This window comes from Uloborus diversus, chromosome 6 (assembly GCF_026930045.1).
Source record: "Uloborus diversus isolate 005 chromosome 6, Udiv.v.3.1, whole genome shotgun sequence".
Taxonomy (NCBI): Eukaryota; Metazoa; Arthropoda; class Arachnida; order Araneae; family Uloboridae; genus Uloborus; species Uloborus diversus.
In genome coordinates this window covers 91,932,166-91,946,679 of record NC_072736.1, presented here as the reverse complement: position 1 = coordinate 91,946,679, position 14,514 = coordinate 91,932,166, and the positions used below count along the sequence as shown (strand labels likewise).

The 14,514-nt window shown below is 34.4% G+C and overlaps 1 protein-coding gene across 2 annotated transcripts in view; it reads right to left on the bottom strand.

Moving 5' to 3' along the window:
- LOC129224246 (protein CutA homolog) overlaps positions 1–14,514 on the bottom strand; it is a 57,206-nt gene that overhangs the window by 5,817 nt on the left and 36,875 nt on the right. For both annotated transcript variants that reach the window (XM_054858673.1, XM_054858672.1), the window contains exons 5-6: positions 8,804–8,853; positions 8,647–8,689 (exon numbers count right to left, since the gene is read on the bottom strand). In XM_054858673.1, the coding sequence (XP_054714648.1) occupies positions 8,647–8,689; positions 8,804–8,853 (93 nt within the window). The remainder of the gene's footprint in view (positions 1–8,646; positions 8,690–8,803; positions 8,854–14,514) is intronic.

Below are 14,514 nucleotides of genomic sequence, written 5' to 3'. Positions count from 1 at the left end.
ATAACAAAAAAAAAAAATACTTATGTACACAAGGTAACTCAATTTCAAATTATTTTCTTATTTGTCGGGAAAAAAAATCTTAGATTACTTTTGCAACAAACAACATTGAAAAACAAAAAACAATCAATTCATTCCAAAATATATATGTATACTAGAGGACTCGACAGACGTTGTTCTGTCCAAAATTGTAAATTGAAAAAATTAAAAAAAATCATTAAACTATCAAGTTTTAAACCGTTTTGTTGGAAAAAAAAGTAAAAAGAAAATAATTTTAAGCTGCTTGGTTTCAGAATGTGGATATTTATTACAACTTCATTTATCTAATGCCCATTAAGCAGTTGTTTCATTAACTAATTTTTACTCCCGTAGTTGATGGTTGTTCCTTCCGCCATACTCAAAGGATAAAAAGTTTCCTCAGATATTAAGCGTAAAAAACTAACTACCCATCTAGAACAAATGAGAAATCCCGCTGCAACATCCCCGATATGAAAAAGAATAAAACAATCGGAAGGATATAGTTTTAAAAAATGATAAAGGTAAAAACAGTTATATGAAGAATCGAAAATCACTCATCACCACCTCCCAATGTAAAATAAATAAATTCAACTAAAATGACTAAACACTCTTTAAAATCGAAAAACAATTCTTTGCAACTTGAAATATTTCGCCAAATGAACAAAAAATACAATAAATTACACTAACAGTAGCTTTAAAATGTAAACAAATGATCACGCAACTCTATTGTTTATAGCCAAAGTCGCCAAGCCACCACGTTACTGTAATCCAGCCGATCAGTGAGCGAAGCCAACTCCGACCGATTAGCGGTCCGATGTTCTGAATGAAGACTTTTAAAATTTCATGTTTCCTAATTTGTTCTTTCCACCAAAGATTAAGATGCACTGATCTTTTGTGTACAGAACTACCCTGTTGTAATTTATCTGGATGAAAAATAAAATTTGTTTCGTCTTCAAATTTCATCATCTTTTCCTTTAATAACGTACTGATTAGTTTGATAATCCTTAAAGTATTCTTGACATTGGTGCCAAACTCAGATGGATTTGAGCCGAGAAACAAATGTTGCTGGGTATGATACCTAGTACCGATCCGGTCACATGATTCAACTATGACGACAGAACGCACGTTTTGCGTGAACCTTCGAGTACTTTACTTTATAATGTATCACGGAACCTAAAACCGTTACTTTCAAGAGAAATTAAGGCTTCACTCTCTCTCTCTTCGTTTTATCTATTCTCGATTGACATATCACAGTAGGAAATTTCATTACAAATAGAAGAACTGGCTTTCTTATTGTCCTTTGGCAACAGATTAAATATTTATTTCAGTTCTTGCTCAACAATAGGTTAAAATAAATATTAACCATTTGGGAGATAGAACCATCCAATGTTTTAATTAATTAATTGATTAACAAAAGCGTTTCCGATTCGATCCATTGCGCTTCGAAACCATGCTTGCCACAACTTAATTACACACAAAAAATTTGATCAAAATCGGTCCAGCCATTTAAAACCCTTATGGTGACAAATGTCCGCACAGAAGATTTTTATATATTAAGATATAACTTGGTTTTAAAATAAAAAAAAATTATAGTCTGAAAAAAAAACCTTTGTGTAATTTGAGGCGACAGCGAATAATACGATGGTAAAAAACAAAGTTGATTTTCAAATAACATGCAATTTTAGCAATTAAATTAAAAATGAGAAGAAGTAATCATTTTTCAGCTTTCATCTGCATTAACTTTAAAAACAAAGATTTTTTCTTGAAATCGTGACTGCATTTTTTCTTGAAATCGTGCATGGCCCCACTGAATGCGCTGGCGCTTACCAGGCCTTGACAATTTTTGACTTTCTTGTGTTAAACCGGGGCAACTATTTCTGCACTTGAACATGGCCACACTAGATGGAAAAACTTCAAAACTTCATATTTGCCCATTCTGACCGCAAGGAGGCGCCACAAGCCACGGTTGCATCCACCAATCAACGACAAGTTTCAGAGCTTGTTTATTTTAATAAATGGAACATGTAACAAACATCAATATTTCGCAAGATGCTCAGAAATATACCGTAAAAACCAATTCGAATCGAATTAGTAAAGTTATTTAGCTGATTATTTAATGCGTAAATGGTGGATCTAAAGTTGGTTAGGCAATTTCTTTTAATTTAATTTTACATGTTCATTTATAGCTTGTGTATCATTTGATGGATTATTTTACGCTTTATGGAGAAACATAATTATTCAGAGGATTATTTTTTATTTTAATGGACTTTTAGATCTTGTTTCTAGGGCTTATCGCTTCGCTTACAAGTCTTTGAAAAAGACAAAATAGTTTATGGTATCGCCAAATAAATACTTCATATGTAACTTGAAATAGTCCCCGACAATAAATAAAATTGAAACTAATCGCCAGATTAAAAAATGCTCCGCTACATACCTATCACGGAAAATTACCCCCCCCCCCACTTCTTTTTATTTTAAGAAATGCTAGATATTTAGAGCTGCTCCTAATGCTATACTATTAGAACAAGATTACAAAAATTTGTAAGCAGATCTTAGATTCCTGCGGATACTTGACGGTCTACTGTGTGTATTTTATTTTTCCAACAGAAAATTCATATCCTAATTTTCGCCAAACTTGGCGATCAAATTTTCTGCAAAGTTTCTAGTTCAAAGCTCCTTTCTCATTCATGCTTAAAGTGTAGAAAATAGTTTTTTATGACGAATTCAATGTTTGCAGGATTTTACATCGCTAAATATTTTAATTTTCTTAAAAGTACAGTAAATTTGCGATACTTCGAAGTCCGATAAATCGAATATTACTATAACTCGAAATTTTATCAAGTCTTGACAACTAAGTCTTTAATTCCATTCTAATTATTCTGAATAACTCGAACTTAACTTCTTTCAACTCGAAGTTTTTTCCAAGATTACTCGAAATTATTTCGAAAGAACGAAAAAAAGAAAAAGAAAAAAAAAGAAGTGACTATGGGAGAATAATTATTTCACCTTCACTTGCAATCCGAATTTGAAAGGGATGAAGATGTGCACATTTCCTGAAGTAGAATCAGCTCTATTCAAGCGGTTCCCGCATGCTTTTGATTTTTTTCTATCAATTGTGCTAAAAAACTTAAGTTCTGTAATTTTGTCTGTTTTATGTACATATTAATTAAAGTATTCGATGGTTTTTAATATTAAAATATCAAAAACCAAAACTATCGTTAAGTCAAACTTTCGATAAGTCGAAGTTTTCCATCGGTCTTTTTACATTCGAGCTATCGCAAATCGAATGTATGTTTAAAAATATCATAGAAATGGCAAGTAAAAAAAAATCATATCATTGTTTTGCTTTTGCAAGGACAAAATAAATTTTGTACGGAACTCTCCCCTGCTAGGATTTTACAAAATATCAACAGTGTTGGTATTTTGTAAAATAATCTGTTCCCCATTTTTTTTTAAAAATTAATTTCACAAATTAATGTGTAGGTATTTGAGGAGTTTCTTTCCCTATTGCATGTATTTGTTAAATGTTAAAAATAAATTTTAAAAAATAATAATAATTTGAATTTTGGCTGCTTGATGAGTTCGAATTAAGTTATTCACGATCATGAATTGCGATAGGATCCTACTCGTTGGGTTTCTTGTTTCTACAAAGGGAATGAAATGGAAATGACCAAGAAATTTGCACCCGTCATAATATGACTGTTGATTTTTTAGAATAGGTAATACGAGGCCGTAAGAAAGATAAATATTTTATGGCCGAATCTGACCTTTATCATAAAAATTATTTACTGCGTGAACACTTTATAACAATTGAAAAATATATTGAAGTAATAGCACCTGGGATGCTATAGGTAAGGTGGGAGCCTGGGGGTGGGGATAGAACCTGAGCTAAAGTGAACGCTCTCCGGTCTGTGCGCCTTCCGATGTGTGTGCGCCTTCCGATGTACACCCAAACCTGTTTTTGTGCGGACTTTTTTTTTTGTGTAGTTTATAAAAATTATTTATAAAACGAGCGAAAATTATTTATCAAACGAGTGCTTGGTAGTATCATCAAGGGTCGACAGGGGCATCCGATGGGAAGTCGCTGTGACTTTCCAAAAATTTCTTAATTCGGGAAATTTTTCGGGAGTCGGCAAAATTATCATCGCTTGGGTTATTTTGATTTCGTTTAAATATAATATTTTTGGTTTTTTCTACGTGAGACTTTTTTTATGTACTCCCTATCCACCGCATAAAAAAATATTTTTTAAATCAGTTGCGAAAACTTTTTAAAGTTACTGGTGAAGTTTCAAGCATTTTTTTTTACACGATTTTTTATGCGGTCCCTATTCACCGCATAAAAAGAGGATTGGGTGTATATATATACATTTTTTTAATGCTCAAAGCGTGTGAAGCAACAGGGTCGTTTCCGAAATTTTAAGGGTTTTTTTTTTTTTTTTTGAAAGAACATTTTTAAAATCATAGGATCTGATCATTTTTTAAAATAACTTGACTAAGTTTAATATTAAAAAAAAAAAATGCATTAATCGGTGCGCTTTCATTGTTTACGCTTCTGCCGATGACATCACAAATGATAAAATGCCATTCACTGATGCCACTCACAGAGCACAATATTCAATTAGTTTCTTTACTCACAAGTGTTGGCAACTATATGATTGATAGTAAGCGTAGAGTGCAATATGTAATTCGCTTCTTGATCATCATAACGTAGAAATGCGGTAGACAGATGCTCCAAAGTACATCATTTGTGACGTCATAAAGACCACGCCTTATTTTCAAAATCGGACATTTAAAAAAATTAATTAAAAACTAAGCTTCGGGAAAATAAAAGTTTTTTCTAGCTCCATGTTATTTTTATTTATTTTTTGATTATGCTATGAATTTCCTTTTGTAAGAAAAAAAATCTGCACTTTTTCGAAATAGCTCTTGTGCACTAAGCGTTTGTGCATCTCTATGCGTATTGTGCACTAATATACTACTAAAATCTACACTAAAGTTATTATAACATGAGATGTGCTAAAAATGGAAGGGGAAATAGATAAATGACATTATTTTGGTGTCCGTACAATATTGGTGTGAGAACCACGGACCCGTCGTAGAACCATGTATTAGTCACACTCTGATTTTAAATGTTTTTAAAATTATGTTAATGGTTCATTTTCTTAAATTGCCATCATATTTTTAACTTTTCTATTGTTCTTCTTCATTTGAAAAAGAATATTCCTAACCAGGCCTGTCAAGTGGGGATATCACGGTGGGGAGGAGGCAATTATGACACCCCTAAATTTTACAAACATACTAAAATTAGGCATTTTGCTCGTATTTTGTTGTTTTTTCCCCTACACAAAACCTTTGCCCCCCCCCCCCACACGAATTTTTTAATTCTTGTTCGTACCTTTTTAATTAGATTCTATTCATTGTAAAATATACACTACATTACGAGCGAAAAGAATGGCAATTGTTAACGTAAATTCCTATACCCCCCCCACCTCTAATCCCCATCAGGGTCAAAAGGGGCAATGAATGACCCTCTCAAGTTTAGAAAAATGAATGTATTTACAGATTGCGGAGCGTGTTTTTTTTTTTTTTTTTCGATGTAATTTATTGAGCAGAAAAAATTCGCATGTAAATGAGCATGTAAAATTAGAAATGAGGGCTGCCTGCCATATATCATCAATCTTAGAACTGTTGTATCCAAAAAGGAAATCCCAGGGGATTTTCAATAAAAAATTTGAAAATTATTTGCAAAGCTTTCAAAAAAAAAAAAAAAAGTTTGAAAAAATATATCAAGAATTACGCATTAATATTAAAAAAAAATCATATGTTTTCTGTGTTTAGTTAAAATTTTTTATTACACGTAATTTTTGATATGATATTAAAATAACAATAAGAAATGCTCTTCACCTTTGTAATACAATGTTTATTCAGCACTTTTTCTCTTCATTCCTTCTTTTGAAATTAAAATTTTCTTCAAATGACGTACGCCCGATAATAAGTCGAGAAATCACGTATTCACAGATGCCAAAGCGCCAACGCTCACAATCACGCCAATTGGAAACAAAAACAGGGGTAGCCAGTGGCGCCCTCTTTGTTGCCATGAGTTTCAGCGATTGCCACGGCCGTTAAGTATTCAGTGGGGCCATGAATCGTGACGCTAATTACTGCAAGACAATGAGTAAAGGCAAGGGCGCTAAGGCATTAATGATGGCTTCCTCTTTGCCTATAGAGTTGTTTATTTTAAGTAGCATGGCACTCGCGAAAGGTAAATTCGAGCTACGCAAAATAGACAACTTTACTGACACAGAAGCAATTATAGGAAGTTCATCCTATGTTTAATAAGTTAAGATTCAGTACTTTGACGTTGATAAAAAAAGATGCACAAAAATATGCAGCAGTGTATAATCGCATCTCATTAATTTTACTTTTTTCTCAACAGATAATTGGCGGAAGACGCATAGGAAATTAGGGTACTTAATTTTGCAAAGCAAAAAAAAAAATTTTTTTTCATTTAATAAATTTTCCCTGAATTTTTGTTATTTTTTCAAAATTACCCGATATTTCCCTTATTTTTCCCTGATTAATAAAGCTCCCTGAGTTTTCCCTGATCTCCCTGATCTGTCACCGCCCTGTTTTTGGAGCTTCAATTTCAAAAGATTGCTGTCCCTAATGTTACCAAATATGGTCCTACAATCGTGTTTTTAAGACTTAATTTTCAGAAAATATTTAGGCAAATGCCCCCGAACCGCTTTTTGTAAATATTATCAAAAACTAAATGGGGCCGGATTTGGAAGTGAAGTGTGGAGGCCCCGTGGCAAAGAAAGAGTGGAGGCCCCTAATCAGGGTTCGAAACGATCATCATATTTTCGAAAATATCCGACACTTTGATATATATCTGAATATTTTGATATGTATGTATATATATCCGATATTTTCGACCCATGAAAGTTAGGATATTTTGTAAAAATTCTATTGACTGGGCCCCTTTGTTGTGGAGGCCCCAGGGCAGCCCTCCCCCATATCCGGCTCTGAAACTAAGTTTTTTTATACAGTCGTTTTTGAAAAATTTAAGGGGGATATTCTCTGAACCCCTCCTTATAATATCATAGAATATTGTGCTTAAGTTTTTAGGGTTTCAATTTTGAAGAAAAAAAAATCCAGGGGAAAGCTACAGAACCCCTTCCCGCAAAAATCTTCAAAGTTTGTCTACAATTGCATTTTTAGAACTAAAATTTCAAAAAATTGGAAGGGGGAAGAGGAATTCATTTATTTTTATTTATTAAAAAAAACGATTGGGGAGAGTCCTGGAACCCCATCCCTTACCCTAACATCAATAAATGTGGCATATAAACCGCTGTTTAAGGCACCAATTTTTTCAAATTTCTGCTTAGTCCCCCTTATACCGTTCTTTCTTCTAATATCACCAAAGACCGTCTAAAATGTGCGTTTTTAAAACCATGAGTTTCAAAATTGAGAGATTTGATGAGCAAATCAATTCAATCAACTTGATGAGATTTTTTGCTACTGTGCCCCCCTCCCCCCTTAAAAATTATTTTCTAGTTGCTCCACTGTTGTTTGTTGCGTTGCAGGATGAACCAGTGTGCATATATCGGTACAAGTTTTTTTTTTCGTTTAATTCAAAAAATGTCTTCCCATTGTTACACAGAAATTATTACTTATTTTAAATTTCTGCTTGTGTAATTTTAAAGAAAATGTGACACGTTATCAATAATTTGAAGAAAACAAAAAGTTTGATTTTTTTTTTCTTTGTCTGCATAAAAATTCTGAATCTTGACTCATGGGCGCCGGCACATTCGTATGCAGATGAGTACACCCGCATGTAAATCGTTGAGAATTTTTTTACAAGTTTTTTAATTTATTTAGTTTTTAAATTTTCGTTTATCTATTTTTATTTTATTTATTTTAAAAGTGAATACTGAGATACATTTTTATCTCTGATAAAGTTAATTAATTTATAATTTTTATATATTTCTCTGATCACAATATTTTTGCACTTTTCTAATTTTGCCTTGCTTAAAATAAAATTAATTTTACTCATTCAAAATTTTTTGTAGTTAAAATGTTAAAAACAATATTACTATTAAAAATATTAGATTAATATTGCTTTTTAAATTTTATTTATTTATTTTGAAAAGCCAGGGGGTGAAAGTGCCTCCCTTGCAGCCCCTTGCCGGTGCTGCAAGGGAGGCTTACTGCAGCGCTGGAAAACATGCTGGATATAAACGTGAGATTATTAATTTTCGTGATGTATTTTGTAGCTTTTCCCCATCTGATTAATTAAGTTTTATTTATGAAAGTCAGTGGGTGGAAGTGCACCACACTGCTGGCAATTATGGGCGTAAATGCTATTAATATCATTCATGATTTACTTATAGGAGTTTAAATATTTTGTAGCTTGTTCTGTGTTTAAAATGAATTTAATTTTATTAATTTACACAAAAAATTAATTAAAAAAGGTTAAATTTTAAAAAAAATTAAAAATTTAAAAGCGGGGGGAGGGAGGGAGGGCGGCGAGTGACCCACGATCTGGCCCCTTCACTTTTTCAAGGGACGAGCCGCCACTGATACAAGTATTATGAGCAACAGCCTTAAGAAAAAATGCAACAAACTTACTGGAGTTGAAATAACTTCACAGACTTCATATGGATGATTTTCCCTAAAATAAATTTCAAATATAAGTTCATTGACAGTTTTATATAAGTCAAAATAACAAGCATTTTTTACACATTTGAATCAATGAAGTTTGGAAAAAAAATTTAGACCAACAAACCTAATAAATTTTGTCATTTCTTCTAATCGAGAAGTCCTTGACTTAATAACCTGTGAAAGGAAGACGAGTTATTTTTAAAAAGCATTCAAAATACATGATGCAATAACCTACAGCCTAATAATAGAAAATTATTTAAATAATTCCATAATAAAAATTTAAAAATTACCATTCTTAACAAAGGCTTCAGAACTATCTTTAGAATTTCAACAGATATGGTAATATTATTTACTGCAAAAGTAAAATTCAGGACTATTTTGAGCATTCAAAAGAACAGAAATCATTGCAGCATTTGAAAGTGCATAAAAGTCTTTAAAAACAAAATGAACTGCAAAAGATTCTTTAATATCTATATGACAGTAGAATACTGTAACGGATTCGGTGCGACTTCCACTTTGTTGAAATGAAGACACAGTTCTTGATAAAAACACATTAGCTTTATTTACACTATGTACAGGAGAAATCGTTAACAATTGCTAAATTAATCATCAGCAATTAAGCAAATATCACTCAACACCGTAAACTTAACGGTTACACACGTATTTACTTCCAAATACGAAAACAACACAGCGAAATGCCTCGCTATAAACAGAGCAAATACGCTCTCCGTTCGAAATCTGAATCGAAACTCCACTGTTTATCCATCGCTAACGGCTTATATAGACACCGAAAAGAAATTTCTCAAATATTCCACACGCTTCTGTAAAGTAGTAGACCGTTATCAAATTTTATCAATGAACAAAAAGGAAATAGGGGTCCTATACTTTAGCCATATGAAAAGGGGTTGTATATTCATTACAGGAAACTATTTACAGGTTACGTTACTACAATAATTACTATTTATAGGATTTGTAACATTGCCCCCTTCCTAAGGACTGCACGTCCCGGGCAGTACAATCCCCAGAAAGGGTGCCAAACTTCTATCACAAGTTTACAAATGTACACATTAATTAATAACTGCATAGCTGCCAACCTCAAGATACAAAAAATAGGAGCACTTAAGGGAAAAAATAGGAGCACTGAGGGCTAAAATAGGAGCATGAAATCATGGCCTGCGCTAAACCTTCCTTCTGTACCATAGGTTTCCATAAATTCTAAGCACTTATAAAATGCTTTTCTAAATTTCCATGTTAGATTTTCAACAAAACTACAACCAAGTTTAAAACAAAATTATTTTACATTAAAAAAGCAACATTACATAGATACATATTAAAAAGTTTTAAAAAAGCATGATTACTGTTTGATTTAATAAAACTGCAATCCTTTTTAATAAATATGCGTTTATACATATCCTACATGCATAAGAACATATTGAAGATTAAGAAAAACAATTATTTCTTATACTTGGAAGTAAAGCAACTTCATAGTAAAGGTCAAGACTCTGAAATTTTGAAAGTGGCCAGTGGCACTTGACTCCAAAAACTTAGTGGCCACCAATGTCATTAAGTTTTGAAATACAAACTGGAGTGGGGGAGGCAGTTTTTACAACTTCTCTTAAAAAAAAAATGAATAGGATTTAAAAAGAGATACTCAATACTTTTTTTGCACATGGAAAATTTAAGTCAAAATAGGTTTCTGATTTATTTAAAAAAATAAAAAATAAATAAATGAATGAGAAGTCAGCAGGAACCTTCAATTTAGATGAAATAGTTTCAGTTTATAGCAAAGTCTACAAGGCAATAAGGATCAAATAGATAAAATTTCCCCTTCAAGAAAATTATTTAAAAAAAAAACATAACTTTTTGCCTTCTGTTATTTTTAATAGTTTATATTGAGACAAACAACTAATTCTGTTTTCGGGAACTTAGGCTATTAATAGTCTTGTCTACTTCATGTTGCAAATGACAAAACATGGAAACAACGCGAAAAAGTCAAGACAATAGATTTTTGAGTTTGTTGCATTAAAAGTAATTATAAATAATTAATGAGCCTTAAAAAAACTAAAATTTAGACGAAATAGTGAGTTTTTAGCACATTAGAGTCTAAACCAATAAGGATAGAATAATATTCTGAAGAAAAAATTTTGTATTTTTCAAGAAAAAAATTTAGAATTTTCCGAAAAAAAAAGCCTATTTTGCATTATTTTCAATAGTTTGCATTCCAATAAACAACTAATTCCAATTATGAAAACTTGGCCACTTAAGAGTCTTGTGTACTAAAATCTTGCAAATGACCAAATATGGCGACTAAATCAAAAATTCAGACATAAAATTTTGAATTCATAGCATGAAAAAGCAATTATAAATAATTAATGACCCTTAAAAAACTAAAATTTAGACGAAATAGCGAGTTTTTAGCTCATTAGTCTAAACCAATGAGGATAAAATAATATTCTGAAGAAAAAATTTTGCATTTTTCAAGAAAAAAATTTAGAATTTTCCGGGGAAAAAAAAGCCCATTTTTGCATTATTTTCAATAGTTTGCATTGCAATAAACATCTAATTCCGATTTTGAAAACTTGGCCACTTAAGAGTCTTGTGTACTAAAATCTCGCAAATGACCAAATATGGAGACTAAGTCAAAAATTCAGATATAAAATTTTGAATTTATAGCATGAAAATAATTCAAAAATAAAAAATCCCCATGAAACTACAATTTAATTGCGAATTTTGCGAATTTTTAGCACATTCGTGTCCAAAGCAATGAGGATAAAATGAAATTTTAAATGGTATAACTGTTTTCATATTTCTCAATAAAATTATTTAAAATAACCAAAAAAAAACATTTTGCAGCACATTTTGCTTATTTTCATTAGTTTGCAGTTAAAAGAAACACCCAATTCTGTTTTGTCTTTGAAAACGAAGGCGCTTAAGTATCGTCTGCTAACTTCCATCTTGTGAATGACCAAACATGGCGGCTACGTTTTACACGTAGCTGAAATGCTCGATGAAAAAACGACGATCTCCAATCGGCGCTCCCCCTCAGTGTTTATCCTGACACTAAGCTTCCAAAGCATCAAATTGTCTTCTCTTTTGTTGAGTTCACGCACAATTTCTTCTTTTTCCTCAAAAATCGAAAACTGTACAAGCAAAGTCAAAAAAACGGAGTTTTTTGGAAAAAATCGGATTTTCGGAGTACGCAATAAAAATCGGAGAAACTCCGGGAAAAACGGAGCACTTGGCAGCTATGTAACAGATACAGAAAACACAATAATAACAAGAAATATTACTAAACATTAAAAGCAAAAATTATCGACAACTTTTATGTGATCAACCATGGTTGCTTACGTAATACTCATGAACTATGGCCATAGTATGGGGCTAACCGATCATAATGTACAACCCTAGGTTTTGCATTAGGTGATTTTTGGATCCTCACTACGACGTCATTTAGTCGGTTAAGGACTTTGTAGGGTCCATCCCAATGCGACTGCAATTTGGGTGACAGACCTTTCCGTCGGATGGGATTCCATAACCAAACCTTGTCGCCTTCGTTGAATTCATGTCCAGTAGACCTTGTGTCGTATTGGGTCTTAATCTTCTCCGCCGCGATGTTGATTCGCTCTCGTGCGAAGTTATGAACGTCTTCCAACCGGGCCTGGAGATCCTGGATGTACTCCTCAGGCGATGCAGGCGCATCCGGAGGACGACCGAAGACGAGATCACAAGGTAGCCGAAGCTCTCGTCCGAAGAGCATCTGAGATGGGGCATATCCGGTAGTCTCGTGGACAGCACTGCGGTAGGCCAGCAGGAACAAAGGTAGCTTCTTGTCCCAATCCTGTTGATTTCTGGATACCATAAGTGAGAGATTATTCAGGATTGTGCGGTTAAATCTCTCCATCATGCCGTCCGATTGTGGGTGTAGTGGTGTTGTCCTAGTTTTCTCAATTCCGAAAATTTGACATAGGCCCTTAAACACAGCAGAGGTGAAATTCCTCCATTGATCGGAATGAATCTGCAAAGGTGTTCCATATCTCGAGATCCAATGTTGGACTAGAGTCTCTGCTACGGTGGTAGCTTCTTGATTTGGAATGGGATATGCTTCCGGCCATTTGGTGAAGTAGTCAATGGAAACAAGAATGTATTTGTTCCCATCAGCAGTTCTTGGTAGAGGACCCAGGATGTCGATCCCAATTCGTTCAAAAGGAGCTCCAACGTTGTACAGATGTAGCTTCCCTCTGCTTCTTTTCTTCGGTCCTTTACGAGCAGCACAGGCGTCACAAGAATGGCACCACTTCTCCACGTCATCCTTCGCCTTGCTCCAGAAGAAGTGCTCCCGAACTTTATTGAGGGTTTTCAAGACACCAAAATGTCCTCCAGTCGCACTACTATGTATTTCTTTCAGAACATCTGAAATCCTTGATCGGGGAAGTAGTAACTGCCACCTAGATGCTTTGCCGTCATCAGATTCCCATTTTCGGTGTAGCACGCCGTTCCGTAAATGGAGCGAGTTCCATAAAGCCCAGTATCTTTTTGTTGCAGGACTGAAAATGGAAACGTCCTGCCAGCTAGGGCGTCGACTGTCACTTTCCATGAACTCTAAAATTGGTTTTATGTCGGGGTCTTCAAGTTGATCTTTTCGAACTTGGTCGTCACTCCATGGATCAGGTTCTGATGATATTGGAGTCACTGTCACCTGATAGGCGGTAGGGCTAGTCGTTCCATACTGTTTCTCGATTCGGGAACAATAGTGGCAGTTCTCAGGACAGGGTCTCCTTGATAAAGCGTCAGCATTCCCGTGAGATAACCCTTTTCGATGCTTGATCTCCATGTCATATTCCTGGAGCCGCTGTATCCATCTGGCTATCTGGCCTTCCGGATTTTTGAAGTTCAAAAGCCAAGTTAATGAGGCATGATCTGTCCGAAGCAGAAATTTTCGGCCATAGAGGTAATGATGGAAGTGTTCTACAGCTTTCACTATGGCCAGTAACTCCTTTCTGGTGACGCAGTAATTTCGCTCCGACTTTGATAAGCATTTGCTCCAGTAAGCGATGACATGTTCATTTCCGTCAATTTCTTGGGATAAAACAGCTCCAATGCCTTCGTTGTCCCATTAGTGTCCAGGATGAAGGATTTTTCAAGCTGAGGATAGGCGTTGATGTTAAAGCCTCCTTCAGTCGTAGAAATGCATCTTCGCATTCTTTGGACCATTCAAACTTTTGCTTGCTCTCCGTCAGCTTATGCAAAGGTCGTGCAATGTTGGAAAAACCCTTTACAAACTTCCTGTAGTACGTGCAGAGCCCCAGGAAACTTCGCAGCTGATGGATGTTTTCGGGACGACTCCAACTCTTGACCGCAGATACCTTTTCTGGATCGGTTTGTACACCTTCAGAAGAGATGATGTGACCAAGGTAGTTCACTTCCCGGCGGAACAAATTACATTTGGACGGGCTTAACTTCAGATTAGCTTCCTTAAGCTTTTGCAGCACCTTCCTAAGATTTGCCAGATGTTCTTCGAAACTGCGTCCCACGATGATGATATCGTCTAAGTAGACCAGACAGGATTCGTAGGAAAGTCCTCTTAACACTGTCTCCATAAGACGCTCGAACGTAGCTGGTGCATTGCAGAGGCCGAAGGGCATCACTTTAAACTGCCATAAGCCTTGTCCAGTTGTAAACAGGCGCGGATCCACGGGAGGGGAACTGGGGGAACGTTCCCCCTCCAAAATCCCAAGTGTACCTAAAATTTTTCAGAATATAATAAAGGGAAAATTCCTCCGTTTTTTAAATCTTGAACTTGAAGAAAGGCACCAGGAAAAGCGAGGAGAAAACTGT